The sequence below is a fragment of the Caretta caretta genome, chromosome 19 (genome assembly GCF_965140235.1).
Source record: "Caretta caretta isolate rCarCar2 chromosome 19, rCarCar1.hap1, whole genome shotgun sequence".
In the NCBI taxonomy this organism is placed as follows: domain Eukaryota; kingdom Metazoa; phylum Chordata; order Testudines; family Cheloniidae; genus Caretta; species Caretta caretta.
The window spans coordinates 47,030-64,027 of NC_134224.1; the positions used below are offsets into that span (position 1 = coordinate 47,030).

At 39.2% G+C, this 16,998-nt stretch overlaps 2 protein-coding genes across 3 annotated transcripts in view; both read left to right on the top strand.

The window, feature by feature from the left end:
* Positions 1–12,143, top strand: part of RHBDL2 (rhomboid like 2) — a 36,487-nt gene extending 24,344 nt beyond the window's left edge. Inside the window, exon 8 of one of the 2 annotated variants that reach the window (XM_048825578.2) lies at positions 3,949–4,164. In XM_048825578.2, the coding sequence (XP_048681535.1) occupies positions 3,949–3,981 (33 nt within the window). In that variant the 3' untranslated portion in view covers positions 3,982–4,164. Of the gene's footprint in view, positions 1–3,948; positions 4,165–12,010 lie in introns of those variants that run through there. The other variant, XM_048825579.2, reaches the window with a different exon arrangement.
* GJA9 (gap junction protein alpha 9) lies at positions 12,032–15,288 on the top strand. The gene has a single exon (XM_048825573.2). It carries the CDS (start codon positions 12,032–12,034, stop codon positions 13,538–13,540), a length of 1,509 nt encoding a protein of 502 aa, XP_048681530.1. The 3' UTR covers positions 13,541–15,288.
* The last annotated feature ends 1,710 nt before the right edge of the window (positions 15,289–16,998 follow it).

Below are 16,998 nucleotides of genomic sequence, written 5' to 3' on the forward strand. Positions count from 1 at the left end.
CATTTAGATGATCATTGTAGGTCAGACAAAATACAGTAGAAAATAAAAATCAATATTGTCTCTAAAGCACATCCTATTGATGATTAAGAATTAAAAGCTCTTGGTTTTAGGAGTATTTTTCCATGAGGACAATGTGGTTTATAGTTTTTAATGTTAAATTGTATCTGATACAGTCTGATACCTTTTTATATCAAAAAGGTAAAAACTGGTTAAGGTGGCTTCAGCTTGCAAAGCGAATATATAGTTTTTCATCTCTAGGTCACTAGAGTTTAAAATTAGATACCAGTTGATGCATCATGAAGGTGCAGATCTGGTTATCTCCTTTTCCCCTCACTTACAGCTTCAGCAGTTGAACATGTGGCAGAAAGAAGGGAAAAAAATGAAATAAATGCATCTTGGATGCATCCCCAAAAGGGGTGCTCTGTGCCCCTCACCTGAATAAAATTCAAATAGTTTAACAGAGAATTGTGTAAACCATTTGTTAGATAAAAAGAAAAGGAGTACTTGTGGCACCTTAGAGACTAACCAATTTATTTGAGCGTGAGCTTTCGTGAGCTTTCATCTGATGAAGTGAGCTGTAGCTCACGAAAGCTCATGCTCAAATAAATTGGTTAGTCTCTAAGGTGCCACAAGTACTCCTTTTCTTTTTGCGAATACAGACTAACACGGCTGTTCCTCTGAAACCTGTCATTTGTTAGATGTTGGTCATCTGTGTGAGGGCTGACTGCAATTTTGTCATAAGTCCAGACTCTCTTTCTTGCATATGTTTTGACTATGTTTCTATTAACTGCTGTTTCCCATTGAGTCATAACATGGCTCCCAGAGCTTAATCTTTGTGTCTGGTATAGAGAAAGAGTGAGCCTCTGCCTTTGTGGTGAAAAAAAATTATTTCTTACTCAGTGAGGGTTACATAGTAAAACCACTTCTTGCTCAGGCAAGTCTAGTTAGCACGCCCATGACATCCTTCATGGTCAGCCTCACTCATTTCCCAGTTTGGACCTGGACATTGCCATATTGTTTCTACATTACACTTCCATTATTTGTTCCTAAGTAGATATCACGTGAGGAGAACTTATTTTCTAGTGTTTTGAAGAGTCTGCAATGGGCCATTATGCTGGGGTGGAGGGAGAGCTCTTGTCCACAAAAGACGGGGATAGTTTGAGACTCCAGTGTCAAGTACACTCTGACCAGCTTCTCCTTCTGGAATCCTTCAGTTATGAGGTTTGTGCTACTGAAATGAGCCACCTCACCCTGTTGAGACTAGCTGCCATTTGGCACTGTTTCTTCATGCCAGGTGTGTTGGGGAGAGGGCACACTTGCTACAGACTATGAACTATAGTAATTGTAAATAGTTAAACAAAGCACTCTTTACTGAAGAATTCAGGAGAAACTCCACAAACTCAAACTGTATCCTATTCAATTATATCCTAATAGGGCTGGCAAACGATTTAAAAAAATCTCAATTAACCATGAGATTAAAAAATATAGTGGTGATTAAATATAGTTTTAATTGCATTGTTAATAGAATACCAATTTACATTTATTATAAATATTTTGGATTTTTTGACATTTTCAGATATATTGGTTTCAACTACAATACAAAGTATGCAGTGCTCACTTTATATTTTGATTACAAATATTTACACTAAAAAGATTGAAAACTAGTATTTTTCAATTCATCTTATATAGTGTCTGGTGCAAGTGCAATTTACAAATGTAGATTTTTTTTTTTACATAACTGCAGTCAAAAACAAAATATTGTAACGCTTTAGAGCCTACAAGTTGAAGCATGAAGGGGCATATGAATGTTTAGCATCTCTGGCAAGTAATAACTTGCAATGCCAGCTACAACAGTGCCATGCGAACCCCTGTTCTCACTTTCAGATGACATTGCAAATAAGAAGGGGGCAGCATTATCTCCTGTAAATGTAAACAAACTTGTTTGTCTTAGCGACTGGCTGAACAAGAAGTAGGACTGCGTGGACTTGTATGAGGTGGATTTAAAAATACAATTTCTTTTATCTTTTTTACAGTGCAAATATTTTTAATCAAAAATAAAAATAGGTTAGCATTGTAAACTTTGTATTCTGTGATGTAATTGAAATCAATATATTGAAAATGTAGAAAAACATCCAAAATATTTATAATAAATGTACATTGGTATTCTATTATTAACAGTGCAATTAAAACTGATTGTGACTATTTTAAAAGTCTAGTTAATTTGTTCTGCATTAATCACATGCATCAACTGCAATTAATTGACAGCCCTAAATGCTACTAGGGCCCATTCTATCAAAAAATCTCCCTTCACCCTTGACTGCAGCTCTCAACTTACTTTTCCTTATTAGTGGCATTATTATTTAATATTTATATAACAGTATCCTCAGGTCAAATAGGGGAGGGGTCCTTTGTGCTAGGCACTTCACAAAGTGTATATAACAGTTCCTATGCCAAAGAGCTTACAATTAAAACTTAATCACCAATTTAAGTATGCCTTACTGTTCTAATTACATCACATATTGCCAACTATCTTTTATTGTTTATCTCCATAACCATTTGCCATACCGTTTATATGAATGGTGCTGTATAGAACAAAGCTGTAGTGTATTTTAGCTTGGTGATTAGTTTGTACTATAGAGCCCTAACAGAACAATATGTTTACCTTGCACTGTAATCACATTGGGGTGGGGCTGGTCTTCCCTTATATGAGACTTCTGTGATAGCGAGAGGGCAATCCTCACTATGTTTGTTTAACCTCCACAAGAACATACTGCTGTTGGAAGTACTGAAACTTCTTGGAGTGGCTTTTTCCTTGTTGGCTGCCATTTTGTTATAATCTACTTGTGAAGGAGAGAGAGTAAGGAAACAGATGGTCAGCTACCATGTTGATGTGTATGGTATAAGAATCTAGATAGAAAGTATTCTAGGGCCTGAAGCCTTCCATACACCACCACCTGTTCACTTACTCAACCCACCAAAAGAGTCTGTAATCAGACTTATTACAGCAGTCAGACAGAATTGCCAATTCTTAAGAGAGAGAGACAGATAGTAAATGCTTGGACAGTACTGTACACCTCAATTTCATGTGTTTTGTAGAATTGCTAAACCATTTGCTGAAATATTTCTAGTAATCTTGTTAATTTTCCCTGAAGACAAGCTAGAATTATAGTTTTTAAAAAAATGTTATGCCAGTCAAACAATTTTAAGTAAGGTAAAAGTTCCTTGGGTACTTTATTCATATTCTAAAATGGAATTGGTTCCTAGACTCAATAAGCTAATCTCCTGTATTGCTGTAAAGATTGAGACTGAGAAAATCTTTAATGACTTTGGATAAAGCATTTAAATGGATCAAGGATCTTTTTAAAATCAATATTAAAGTTCTTTTTGGGGATAGATGTGGGGGACACAACATATTAAGAAACCTGTTTTAAACACCAATTGAAAACAGATACTGACAGGCCAAATAAAAAGGGGACTGTGACACATACATCCCCAGGCAAGTATATTACACCTAGCTGACCATCATCCCAGTATTTCACCAAAGATTGTGTGAAGCCTCTGCCAAAAGCTAAGAATTAGCATATCATCATGGTTATTGCAAGAAGATAAATAGTTTTTAAAATATGTAAAATGTTATGTTCCAAAACCATTGGAGATGAACCATGTCAACTGAAACAGGATGGGTCTCAGAGCTGACTCAACACTGAGAACAGTTGACATCTGTTGACCCAGCCCAGGCCTGTGTGTATAGTTCAGAACAGATACAAGCTTGAGCTTTGACAAAGATAAAAGAACCCAGCTTCCCCCCTCACACCCCGCATAAAAAGACTGAATGTGGGGCCACAAGAATTGAGCTGAAGTTAATTAAATGCTCTGATTATGAAGAGAGAGAAAAGTCTTGCACTGTATAAGAGAAAGAAAAAGGACACAAAATTTTATCCCTTACAGACAAGATACTCTGCCAGAATGAGTGTCTCATGAAAAGTGGATTTCAGCTGGACTGGACAAGTGCTGTATGGACTGACCATTGGATGAGAAATACTTTTTTTAGAGAGGGAAGTAACTTGTTAGTAAGTATAGGTTCTAGATTTTTTTAATGTTTTTATTTTACCTGTAACCTTATATTTCCAAATCCTTTTACTTGCATTTATTTGAATCTTTAACTCAAGCATTATTAAATAAACTTAAATTTGGTTTTACTACAGACATGTCTAAGTGTCTTGTCCTAAGGAGAGAGTGTTGAACTGAGGTGAAGCCGGTAAAGTCAGGTTCACTGCTTCCATGGTGGAGTGGATTGGTGTACACTGCAGGTGTCTGCAATGTAAGGGACTGGGCACGTGAGTGTAACTATATGGAGTGTGTAAATTGCTAGTGTGCCTCGGGAAAGAGCAGGGCTTGTGGTAGCCTGGAATGGAGGCAGTGTTTGTGTTGCCTGCAGCTGGTAGCTTTGAGAGAATTTTCCTTGGTGGGCACAGGTGAGACTCCTTCACATTATAAGCAGGGGGTAGCGGCTCACCCTGCATATCTTGGTTAACCCAGAAACGTGTCACAGGGACTTTCTGGTGCTTGTAGGAATGACTGATTACATTTTGGGACAAGGTTTCATTTAACTATGAAATCGGACATGACCGATTGATTGATACTCTGTGCCAGACTGACAGGATATTGATTAGTTGTTCATGGGTTTCAGCACAGGAAGCTTACTTACCCTGTTCATGGCACCATTTGTATCAGAAATTTATTCTACGATTTTACAATGAACTGATGGGCCTAAAACCAAGTAGAATTGCTAGATACCATATTACAGGTCTCAACTATATTGTTCTAATAGTCCAGTTTCATGTTTCCAGGCTTGCTTAGTGACACACCACATTGGGGCAATGTTCTGATCTGGCCAGCTGCAGGAAAAAGCATTGTACACAAAACTGACACATTTTATTTTTTCTTGTTCCAAAGATTTTAAGAAAAAACAAAGATTTTTTTCCTACTACATTTTTGCATCAATCTGCTAAATATGAATGTTTCTGAAGGCAGGAGCCCGAAGATACCATCTTTTCCAAAATAGAGTTGAAAATGGAATTAGAGTTGTCTAATTGGCTCAACATATTTAAGTGCTTTGAAAACAATATTTCAAAGAGAGAGAGATATACCCCTTCAGGACATTGTAAAGGCCTCAGTTTAAAGCCTATGCCCCAACAGTTCTAACTCTGCCAGTGAGGTTACTTCAAGTGGTGGGGATTTACTCATGAGATGTTGGGCTCTGAAATCCTTCTGTCCTCGTGAGGCTCTTCAGAGAGAAGTATTGGTTAAAAAGTCTTCTTTCTTTGTTAACTTGAAGGAGGGCCACCTACACAGAGGCTGAACTCTCTGCTCCAGCAGCTGCCAGTTCTCCCTCTCTACCAGCCTCTGCAGAGTGGCAATATAATCTTGTGCTTAAGGCACTAGACTGGGAATGAGGTGATCTGGATTCTATTCCCAGCTCTGCTACAGACTTTTTGTGACCTTGCATAAGTTGTTTTGCCTCTTGATACCTCAGCTTTCTTAGAGTATCTCATGAGGATTTATGATCTTCACTAAGATAAAAAGGGTTTACCTAATTGTCAGGACTTCTCTACCCTATACCAGCTTGCCTCCTGCTGCAAAGAGTATGAAACAGGATTCTTCAGACAAACAAACAAACAAAAAAAACCCAATAAGGCTGTTCTATATGAGCAGTTATGGAGCTGGAGGGCCTCTATATAGCTATAGATGGTCCTGAAGAAAGGTAGTTGCTCCTGATGTACTGGAGAGACCCAGTCTTCTTGTGTTTATATACAACTTTTACAGTTGAACAATGTATTTAAATATGTTATGTTTAGTGCATTGGAACTCCAGGTACATGGTGTTAACACAGGGATAAGTTGCAGGATTGAGGAAAGGGGAGCTCTTTTCTCCTCTTTCCTGTTTACAGACCAAATCCAACTCTTAGTTGCATGAGTTTCATTGTTGCTACACCTGAAGACCAATGTGGAATGATAATGACTTGAACGTTTAAAAATAAAAATACCGACATGGTCAGAGAGGTAAAGAGGAATAAATAGAGACAATTTGCTTTTAAAGAGGTAAAAGACCAATTTGCTTTTAAAGAGTAAATAGTACGCTGACAAGAAAGGAGGGGGAAAGAAGAATGAGAAGTACAGAGCTGGAAATGATAAGTTAACACATTGTGGGAGGGGGTGGGGACAAGGGTGTTGGTTTATCTTGTTTTTTTAAGGAGGGTTGAGAAGGTGATTGTAGGGTTCTGATTGATGCTGCATTGTTTAAGTTATACAGAACTTAGTGTATGAGAGTATTTGCACATTTAGATTTTGTACAGTCAAGCTGAGTGTTTGCCACTTATATGTGATTGAAATTCAGCCTAAATTTAGTGCTTTAATGGCCATAGCTTTATATTTATACAGTGATGAATAGCAGGGAATGAATAAATCCAAGGAGATATATGCCCAAGTAAATCTGTTTTGATGAACTGTTCTGCGATGGGGCAGAGAGACCCCACATTGGCCATGAGAAGGTTAAGGAGAGCCTGTGGTCTCAGTTGGCCTGTCGCACTACACCTGTAGCAGATGTCAGGCATGGAGAGGAGAGTTAAAAGGACGAGACTGAGGGCTTGCCTACACTATAAAATTAAGTCCACTTATGGTAAGTCGACATACAGCCACCATGGTAATTAAGGCGGTGGTTCGTGGCCACACCTGCTCCTTCCGTCAGTGGTGCGCATCCTCACCAGGAGTCCTTCCACCGATTGAAGTGGAGCATTGTGGGACACTAACAGCTGGAGTCTGGCAGCTCTGGGCTATCAGCACTGGGGCAGAGCCCAGCTGTGAGCCTGCGCCCAGCTGACAGGCTGTCAGCCTGGGGTGGAGGGGCGGGCAGGCTCCAACTGTCAGCTCCACTCAGGGATGACAGCCATCAGGTGATGTAAGTAACCCAGTGTCTACACAGTCACTGCCAGGCAACTCTCCAACATCACATTCTACGGGCCACTATCCTCTGACCCCACTGAGGAGTACCAAAAGAAACTACACCATCTGCTCAAGAAACTCCCTGCTACAGCATGGGAACAAATCTACATAGACACACCCCCAGAGCCCTGACCAGGGGTATTCTATCTGCTATCCAAGATCCATAAACCTGGAAATCCTGGATGCCCCATCATCTCAGGCATTGGCACTCTTACAGCAGGATTATCTGGCTATTTGGACTCTCTCCTCAGACCCTACGCTACCAGCACTCCTAGCTATCTTTGAGACACCACCGACTTTCTGAGGAAACTACAGTGCATTGGTGATCTTCCTGAAAACGCCATCCTGGCCACCATGGATGTAGAAGGTCTTTATACCAATATTCCACATGAGGATGGACTACAAGCTGTCAAGAACAGTATCCCTGATGAGACCACGGCATACCTGGTGACTGAGCTTTGTGACTTTATCCTCACTCACAACCATTTCAGATTTGGAGACAACTTATACCTTCAAGTCAGTGGCACTACTATGGGTTCCCGCGTGGCCCCACAGTATGCCAACATTTTTATGGCTGACTTAGAACAACGCTTCCTCAGCTCTTGTCCCCTAGTGCCCCTCCTCTACTTACGCTACATTGATGACATCTTCATCATATGGACCCACAGGAAGGAGGCCCTTGAAGAATTCCACCTGGATTTCAACAATTTCCACCATTAACCTCAGCCTGGATCAGTCCACACAAGAGATCCACTTCCTGGACACTATAGTGCAAATAAGTGATGGTCACATAAACACCACCCTATATCGGAAACCTACTGACCACTATACTTACCTACATGCCTCCAGCTTCCATCCAGGACACATCACACGATCCATTGTCTACAGCCAAGCCCTAAGATACAACCGAATTTGCTCCAATCCCTCAGACAGAGACAAACACCTACAAGATCTTTTATCAAGCATTCTTAAAACTACAATACCCACCTGTGGAAGTGAGGAGACAGACTGACAGAGCGAGACGGGTACCCAGAAATCACCTACTTCAGGACACGTCCGACAAGGAAAATAACAGAACACCACTGGCCATCATGTACAGCCCCCAGCTAAAACCTCTCCAGCACATTATCAACGATCTACAACCTATCCTGGAAAACGATCCCTCATGCTCCCAGACCTTGGGATGCAGGTCAGTCCTCGCTTACAGACAACCCCCCAACCTGAAGCAAATACTCACCAGCAACTACACACCACACCACAGAAACACTAACCCAGGAACCCTGCAGCAAACTTCGTTGTCTACTCTGTCCCCATATCTACTCTAGCGACACCATCAGAGGACCCAACCACATCAGCCGCACCATCAGAGGCTCATTCACCTGCACGTCTATTAATGTGTTATATGCCATCATGTGCCAGCAATGCCCCTCTGCCATGTACCAAACCAGACAGTCCCTATGTAAAAGAATGGACACAAATCGGACATCAGGAATGGTAACATACAAAAGCCAGTAGGCGAACACTTCAATCTTCCTGGACATTCTATAATAGATTTGAAAGTAGCTATATGTGAACAAAAAAACTTCAGAAACAGACTTCAAAGAGAAACATCAGAAATAAAATTCATTTGCAAATTTAACACCATTAATTTGGGCTTGAATAGGGACCGGGAGTGGCTGGCTCACTACAAAAGCAGCTTTGCCTCTCCTGGAATTGACACCTCCTCATCTGTTATTGGGAGTGGACTACATCCACCCTGATCAAATTGGCCCGGTCAAAACTGGTTCTCCACTTGTGAGGTACCTCCCTTCTCTTCATGTGTCAGTATATTTATGTCTGCATCTGTAATTTTCACTCCCTGCATCTGAAGAAGTGGGGTTTTTACCCATGAAAGCTTATGTTCAAATAAATCTGTTAGTCTTTAAGGTGCCACTGGACTCCTTGTTGTTTTTGTGGATACAAACTAACACGGCTACACCGTGATACAGTCACTGTTTCGCCTTAACTATGTCAGCATATGTGCTACACCGCTCATGGAGGTGGAGTTATTATGTCTGTGCAGGGTGAGGGGACTTACTTCAGCAGAAGCAGCATTCTAGCATAGACACTGACATAATTAGGTTGACATAAGTGACCTTGCGTTGACTTAACTCTGTAGTGTAAACCAGGCCTCAGCCTAGCTCAGAGCTGACCAGGAAAGAAAACGGAGCTCTGCTTCTCTTGATGGGAGAGAATCAGTATTTGCCTCTCTATGAGTAAAATATATAGTTGTTTTAAATTAGCAATGTTGGATCATTTAAACTGGAAATAACTTGTTGGAGACAAAGGGTCAATACATGCAGTATAACTGCAATATGATTTTTAAAAAAACCTATAAAAATAGTTTTGTGGGTTTTTTTTCCTTCTGAGGACTGAGACTGTCATGCTGAATTACCAAAAAAAAAAAAAAAAAAAAAAAAAAATCGTGGGGGAGAATTGGGAAGCATCCTAGACTCCTGAAGTTTTGCATTTCTGGCTGTTGGGAGTGATTGTTTCATTGCATCAGGTTAATTTTGGTCATAGTTAAATTTTGCTAGAAGCCATGGCAGACTGAACAACAAATTGATTTTTTTCCTGACTATAAGTTCAATGCACAAGGCTTGAACTCCATTAAATAAATCCTCCAGCAGTGGAAGAAGCTCTCTTTTGATATTTTGTAAAATCTCTGAGGCAGATGAAAGATGACAGAGGATGTGACTTTTTATTGGATACCATAGTGTTCTTACATGGCACATTTTAGTCAAGACAGGTATGTTTTAATCATTGGTATTTCTTTCATCCAGTTAATTAATAATCAATTGAAATTATATTGTTTACCTCTAGCAGGCTCTCTTAATGTATAAAGTGTCTCCTGCATCAATGTTACTACAAGTGTTTTTAGTATAACAGGAGCCTATTAAATTATACATGCAGCACATTTTAAATTAATACTGTCAGCATAATTGCTTATCTTTTATTGCTACAAAAACATAGTAAAACAGTTTCTTTGTCAACATACTGCATAATATTCAATAAATATGTTAAAAATTATAAATAATCCTATCAGGTATTTTCAGGATATTTCACTGTAAAACAGAAAGCAGCAAAGCTGTAGCTCACAAAAGCTCATGCTCAAATAAATTGGTTAGTCTCTAAGATGCCACAAGTACTCCTTTTCTTTCTCTGTAGTAAGTGCAAGTCTTGTGATTTAATGGAAATATTACCAGCTTTAAATTTTATTTTACTATAAACATTTAGGCAAATGCTGGCCATTTTTCAGTGTATTTTTACTTAAAATATTTATTTTAATAAACCATGACTACAGTTCTCATTATGTGCCACTTATTCACTGATTATATTGTGAGCTCACAACTGTGTGTTCAAAAAGTCTGATTTTTTTTTTAATTTTAACATATTTCAGAACTCAAGCTGAATTGTTTTGTGGACTGAAAGAAGTATTATAGATAGTGAGGATGATAAACCTTCACTGTGTGAGACAGTCAGTGGGGGCCTGATTTTCTTATATACTTGAAAAACTGCAACTCCCACTGACTTCAACTGCAGTTGTTGGTGCTCAACAATTCTGAAAACCAAGACCTGAAAATGTCTTCACCTATTTACTCATAGAGAAGGAAAGTCTGGTAGCCTTCACAAGAGTGCACAATCCAAGCCACAGTGATACTGCTCTGGCACAAGTATGGTGTAGGATGACAGACCACAGAGAGGTCATAAAAGGGTTCCACAGTCCTTTGAATGCAATGGAGCAGTGTGCCACAGTGGCTCTCTCCACAGAGCATGTGGGAGATGGTTCCTAATGAGATGAAGGAAGGGCATGGGTGAGACCATCAGGCCCCCACAAATCTCTGTAGGTCGCTTGTGCAAATCCTTTGTAAATCCTATTTGTTTAGGCTTTACATGAGTGATGTACCTTTCACCATAAATGGCAATGACTGAAATGAGAGAGGTAACATCTTTTATTGGACCAACTTCTTCTAGTGAGAGAGACAAGCTTTTGAGCCACCCAGAGCTCTTCTTCAGGTCAAATGACTTTTAGAAAATAATAGCTCTGGTATGTGAAGAGAAGAAAGCAATCCATTCTATTCCAGGCTTCTTGAGGGTGAAGCTACTGCTGAGAAGCATAATTAAAAATAAAAAAAATCCATTCTCAACTATCAACCTAATGGGATAGTGACAGATATTTCTAAAAACTGTTCTGAAAAATCCATTAAACGTATTCACTAAATAATAATGTTTTATTAACTATCAAGGGAACTATAACTAATCAAAGGAAGTATAACTAATCACTGTATCCAATGAAGTGAGCTGTAGCTCACGAAAGCTTATGCTCAAATAAATTTGTTAGTCTCTAAGGTACCACAATTACTCCTTTTCTTTTTGCGGATACAGACTAACATGGCTGCTACTCTGAAAACTAATCGCTGCAGGTTTCTTTTAAATCCAGTATACTATGTTTGACCTTTATTTATACCAGATAAAAGCCTCCTGATTTTGTGGCTTTCAACCCTCTTCGTAGCTTTTCTGATTTCCCTGTTCAGAAGTAACATTCCCCAGTATACAATTTATGTAGATTAGAGATTTTTTCTATACTTACTTTAAATATCAACTAATTATTAAAGTCATATTTACTGGACTTTAATAACCTCAGTAAGAACCCAATTCTGCAAAGGGCCAAGCACCTAAACTTCCATTGACTTCAATGGAAATTGAGGATGTTTAGTACCATGTAAGGTTTGGTCCCTACTAAGGTAATTTTTATTTTTAATTTGAAGAAAAAAAGCTAGAAATCATCACTGTATTCATGTTGTACCTGAGATATTAAAATCTCAGGCCTTTCATGAAAGAGTGGTGTTCTTTATGAGCTAGGTTACTATGTTTTGAATGTGAGAGAATCAGTGTCAGCTTTTGTTTAATATAGTATAGAAGGGCTGAAACTGTGACAATATCTTATGTTTATCTTTCATGGCTTTTAGTGCTAAGATGGCAGAGTAACCATGGGAGACTGGAATTTTCTTGGAGGCATCTTGGAAGAGGTCCACATTCATTCCACTATTATTGGAAAGGTCTGGTTAACTATCCTATTCATATTTCGAATGCTGGTCCTCGGTGTGGCAGCTGAAGATGTCTGGAATGATGAGCAGTCAGAATTCATATGCAATACAGAGCAACCTGGCTGCAGAAATGTTTGCTATGACCAGGCCTTTCCTATCTCTCTCATAAGATATTGGGTCTTGCAAGTTATATTTGTATCTTCACCTTCCTTGGTCTATATGGGCCATGCTTTATACAGACTAAGAGCCTTAGAAAAAGAGAGACAAAAGAAGAAGGCACAAGTAAGAATGGAACTTGAAGGAGTCGAACTAGAAATGACTGAAGATCGGAAAAGACTGGAGCGAGAACTCCGGCAACTGGAACAAAGAAAGCTCAACAAAGCACCCCTGAGAGGCTCCTTGCTCTGCACTTATGTGATACATATTTTTACTAGGTCTGCAGTTGAAGTTGCATTTATGATTGGCCAATATCTTCTTTATGGTTTCCAGCTCAATCCTCTTTATAAATGTCTGAGAGAGCCATGTCCAAACATAGTTGACTGTTTTATATCAAGACCAACAGAAAAGACAGTGTTCATATTATTTATGCAGTCAATAGCAATTGTATCATTGTTTTTAAACATCTTAGAAATTGTCCATCTAGGGATCAAAAAAATTAAAAAGGGACTTTGTGGGCCTGATAAAAACAGGGATGACTTTGATGATTTCTATGTAAGTAAATCCAAGAAAAACTCTGTAATACCCCACCCTTGTATGGGAACATCCGCAACTCCACAAAGAACTCTCCCTTCTGTCCCTAGTAGTTATACCATGTTAATGGAAAAACAAACTTACACGGCAGGCCATGATCTAAATTCATCTTCAAAGGAAAGTAAATTGCCAGATGAGACGCAAACTACTAATACTTTGGACCATCATCCTCGAAATAACAGCTCAAATAATAATGAAGGCTTAAGCAAGGTATTTGGGACAGAAATTAACGGTAGTCAACAACAAGATGAAAAGAAACATTGCCTCAGTGGCATGCATTCTAATCTAGGTGCTGCTTCCGGTCTGTGCTTGGGAAACCTGGCTGAACTGCCACCTGGAAGTTCATTGCAACCTGATATGACTTCCCCTATTTCAATTAACTGTGCTCGAAAGCTACGTGGAGTCAGTTCCCCATGGAACTGCTCAACAGTAGTTGAGAGTGAAGGGTCTCCAACCGATTCTCCTTCAACGAGCAGCAACCGAGGACAAGACAACTTCAGTGAAAGGAGAGCCCAAGGCCTTTCCAAGACTGACCTAAGAAAAATTGGCAGACCGGACACTCCTGATTCTCTAAGTGAGTTGAGCTCAGAATCCAAACAGAGCAGAAATTGTGAAAGTCCTCAGGCTTTCTCTCCCTCTCGGCGAATGTCATTGGCAAGTAATGCCAGCAGCAGGCGTGCCCCCACCGATCTTCAGATCTAAGTGTTTGTTACCTTACCTATATGTTACATGCATGAGTACTGAGGGAAATTATTGGACACTGTCGCATGAATTATACCTATTTGTAATTGTAGTTAAGTTAATCAACTTTCACCAGCTCTTTCACTGAGGTAATGGAAAGAACTATGCACCCTTGTGCAGTAGTTAAGAACTCTTGAAATGAGAAATTGATTCTACTTCCTCTTAATAAAAAGATGACTTAAAATCTAACAGAGCAGATATCCCCATTATCTTTCCTGTTCCTAAAGCAAACAGATGTAAGTCACTTTTAATTCAACCCAGTAATTCCTGTATGAAGTCCATCCAAGTTCAGCCTCAAAAATCTACGGATCACTGCAATCTGAACTGACTTTTTTGTGGGGGGCAGGGGAGGGGGAGGAGAAGTGATGGACACAGGAGCCATCTTTGTGTGGAGGCTTTGTGCCTCTTCATTGCCTTTTTTCACCCTCACTCCCACATAGCTCCATGCCAGGGGGACTGTGCTGACAGGGATTCGCTTGCTGCAGTTGCCTCTGAAAAGCATGTTAGTGGGGGTGCCACATCAAGGATGGGGAACATGTGTTGTTTGGTTTGTTTTGTTTTAGGGGGAACATACTGAAAAGAATGGACCTCTACTGCCTCCTCTCTAGATCCGTGGAGCCCAAATTCCATGAAGCACCTGTGAAATATAAAAGGGTTTATGTGAGGATGGGGAGAAGTGAGCACTATGCGACGTAGCCTGCATGCTCCCAGGGAGCAGCCCTAGCTGTTTTGCTGGCCAGGGTGGAAAATGTTTTCAGCACCCTCTCCGCCTGTGCATTGGAGGCCCTCCCCCCCGCCCCCCCCCCAAAAAAAGGCAAAGCAAAACAAAAAAAAACCCCAAACCAGAAAAGCCAAGTGGTGACACAGCTCCCTGGAAAATTGGTGCCCACGGTGACTGCTCTGCTCACCCACCCCTAGAACAGGCCATACATGCTCTCTTCTGTGCCTCCCCTGAGTTAAATTCACAGTTTCAAGCAATATTTGCATAACTGATAGTGCAACATCAAGGTTAAAACAAGAACAAAAAAACAAAAGCTAGGAAATTGAAAAGTAATTTTTCTTTTAGCATTAGGCATGTTGCACATGCTGAAGTATTTACTATTCTTGTGTATCTTGTTAAATCTATCTTAGTTTTTTCTTTGGTATCTATCAGTTTAGCATCTGAGGTAAATACATAGTTGTATGTTATTCTATTGATATTGCTAAATGACTACCTTACCAATATGTTCCATTAACAATCATGTAGTAATCTTAACTTTTGCATTTTCTGACTTTTAAAATTTTAATTGGGAATACTTATATTTGCAATAATGTATGTGTTTTGCATTTAATTTTCTGATTTTTAAAAGAAGAAATGCCTATGCTTAATGCACTCCTTTTGCACTGTATAAATAATACATAAGTAGCAATAATGTTATTTTTTAAATGGTTATGATTGGGCTTTGAAGTTCATATCTCAGTTCACTGAATTGTGCAGAAGTCTGTCAAGGAGTTTATATTCTGTTGTTTCTGTTTGGAGACAGTTTACTGTAAGGATGTGTCACACATTAATGGCTGCACACAGTATCTTTTCAATGGAAAAACAAACATGAAATTTAGCTAACATTAAAACTTAAGAATTTCCAGAATATGGCAGAATGCAACAGAAATTGTTGAAAGACCCAACAATAAAATATGGGTGTTGTTTTCACATCCAGGATTTTGTCCTAGTCCTGCTAATGATGATGATTTCTAGATCTTATATAATGCTTTTCATCAGTATATCACAGTATATTTTTTATATAATGCTTTTCATCAGTATATACTTTTCAAAGGAGATAAATATAATTATGCCCATTTTACAGATGGAGAAACTGAGGGCAAAGCACTATTTTTTGCAAAGTGTTTGAGTGTGCATAATTCTTTGGTTCCCCCTGTATGGAGCTCTTCAGCTGAAACCTACTCCCCACAGTGGTGGAGATATTTCAGTCATATATAACTTTATTAATATTCATTCAAATTATTATTCAAACCTGGTCATGATCATATTGAAGTGAACACTGTTTACATCCCAAGTGTCAAAGTTCATCTATGTATGTGTTCGTGTGGGAATGATTTTTTTTTTTATAGTGGAGGAAAGCATTCCATTAAAGTCTTGTGAAACCACATTTGAGATCTGATCCAAAGTATATTGAAATCACTTAGAGTTTTTCAATTGACCTCAGTGGGCTTTCAATCAGGCCTTTATGATTATAGAAACGTATGTCTGAAAGGGACTTTGAGAGGTTATCTAGTCCAGCCCCCAGCACTGAGGCAGGACCAAGTAAACCTAGACTGTGCCTAACAGGTGTTTGTCCAACCTGTTTTTAAAAGCCTCTAACGATGGCGATTCCACAGTATCCCTTGGAAGCCTATCACAGAGCTTAACTGTCCTTATAGTTTAATTCCCCCCCTCCCCCGATATCTAACCCAAATCTTTTTTGCTTCAGATTAAGCCAATTACTTCTTGTCCTACCTTCAGTGGACTTGTAAAACAATTGATCGTAGTCCTCTTTATTAATAGCCCTTATTTTTGAATATTTTTGAATATTTGAAGACTGTTATCAAGTTCCTCCTCAGTTGTCTTTTGGTTTTGTAAACCTTTTATAATTTTTGTTGCTCTTCTCTGGACTCTCTCCGATTTGTCCACATATTTTGTAAAGTGTTATGTCCAGAACTGGACATAGTACTCCAGATGAGGCCTCCCCACTGCCAAGAAGAGTGGGACAATTACCTTCTGTTTCTTATACAATATCTCTGTTAATACACCCTAGAATAGTAGCCTTTTTGCAACAACATTACATTGTTGACTTATATTCAATTTGTGATTCACTATAACCCCCAGATCCTTTTCAATAGTATTACCACCTACCCAGTTATTGCCTATTTTCTAGTTTTGCATTTGATTTTGCCTTCCTAAGTGAAGAAATTTGCACTTGTCTTTATTGAATGTTATCTTGTTGAATTCAGAGCAATTCCCCAATATTTCAAGATCATTTTGAATTCTAATCCTGTCCTCCAAAGTGCTTGCAACCCTTCCCAGCTTGGTGTCATCTGCAAATTTTATAAGCTTACTCTTCTCCACTTCATTATCCAAGTCATTAATGAAAATATTGAATAGTACTTGACTCAGGACAGACCCCTGTGGGACCCCCACTAGATATGCCTTCCCAGTTTGACAGCAAACATCAATATGTTGATAAATACTTTTTGAGTATGATTTTTCAACCAGTTGTGCACACAACTTGTAGTTATTTCATCTAGACCACATTTCTCTAGTTTGCTTAGGAGAATGTCATGTGGGACTGTGTCAAAAGCCTTACTAAAATCAATATCTACCTGGTCTACTGTTTCCCCCTATCCACTAGGCCAGTAACCCTGTCAAAGAAGGTTGGTTTGGC

Bases quoted from the DNA above. Each gene is read 5' to 3' on its own strand.
- GJA9 (XM_048825573.2), top strand. From the start codon at position 12,032: ATGGGAGACTGGAATTTTCTTGGAGGCATCTTGGAAGAGGTCCACATT.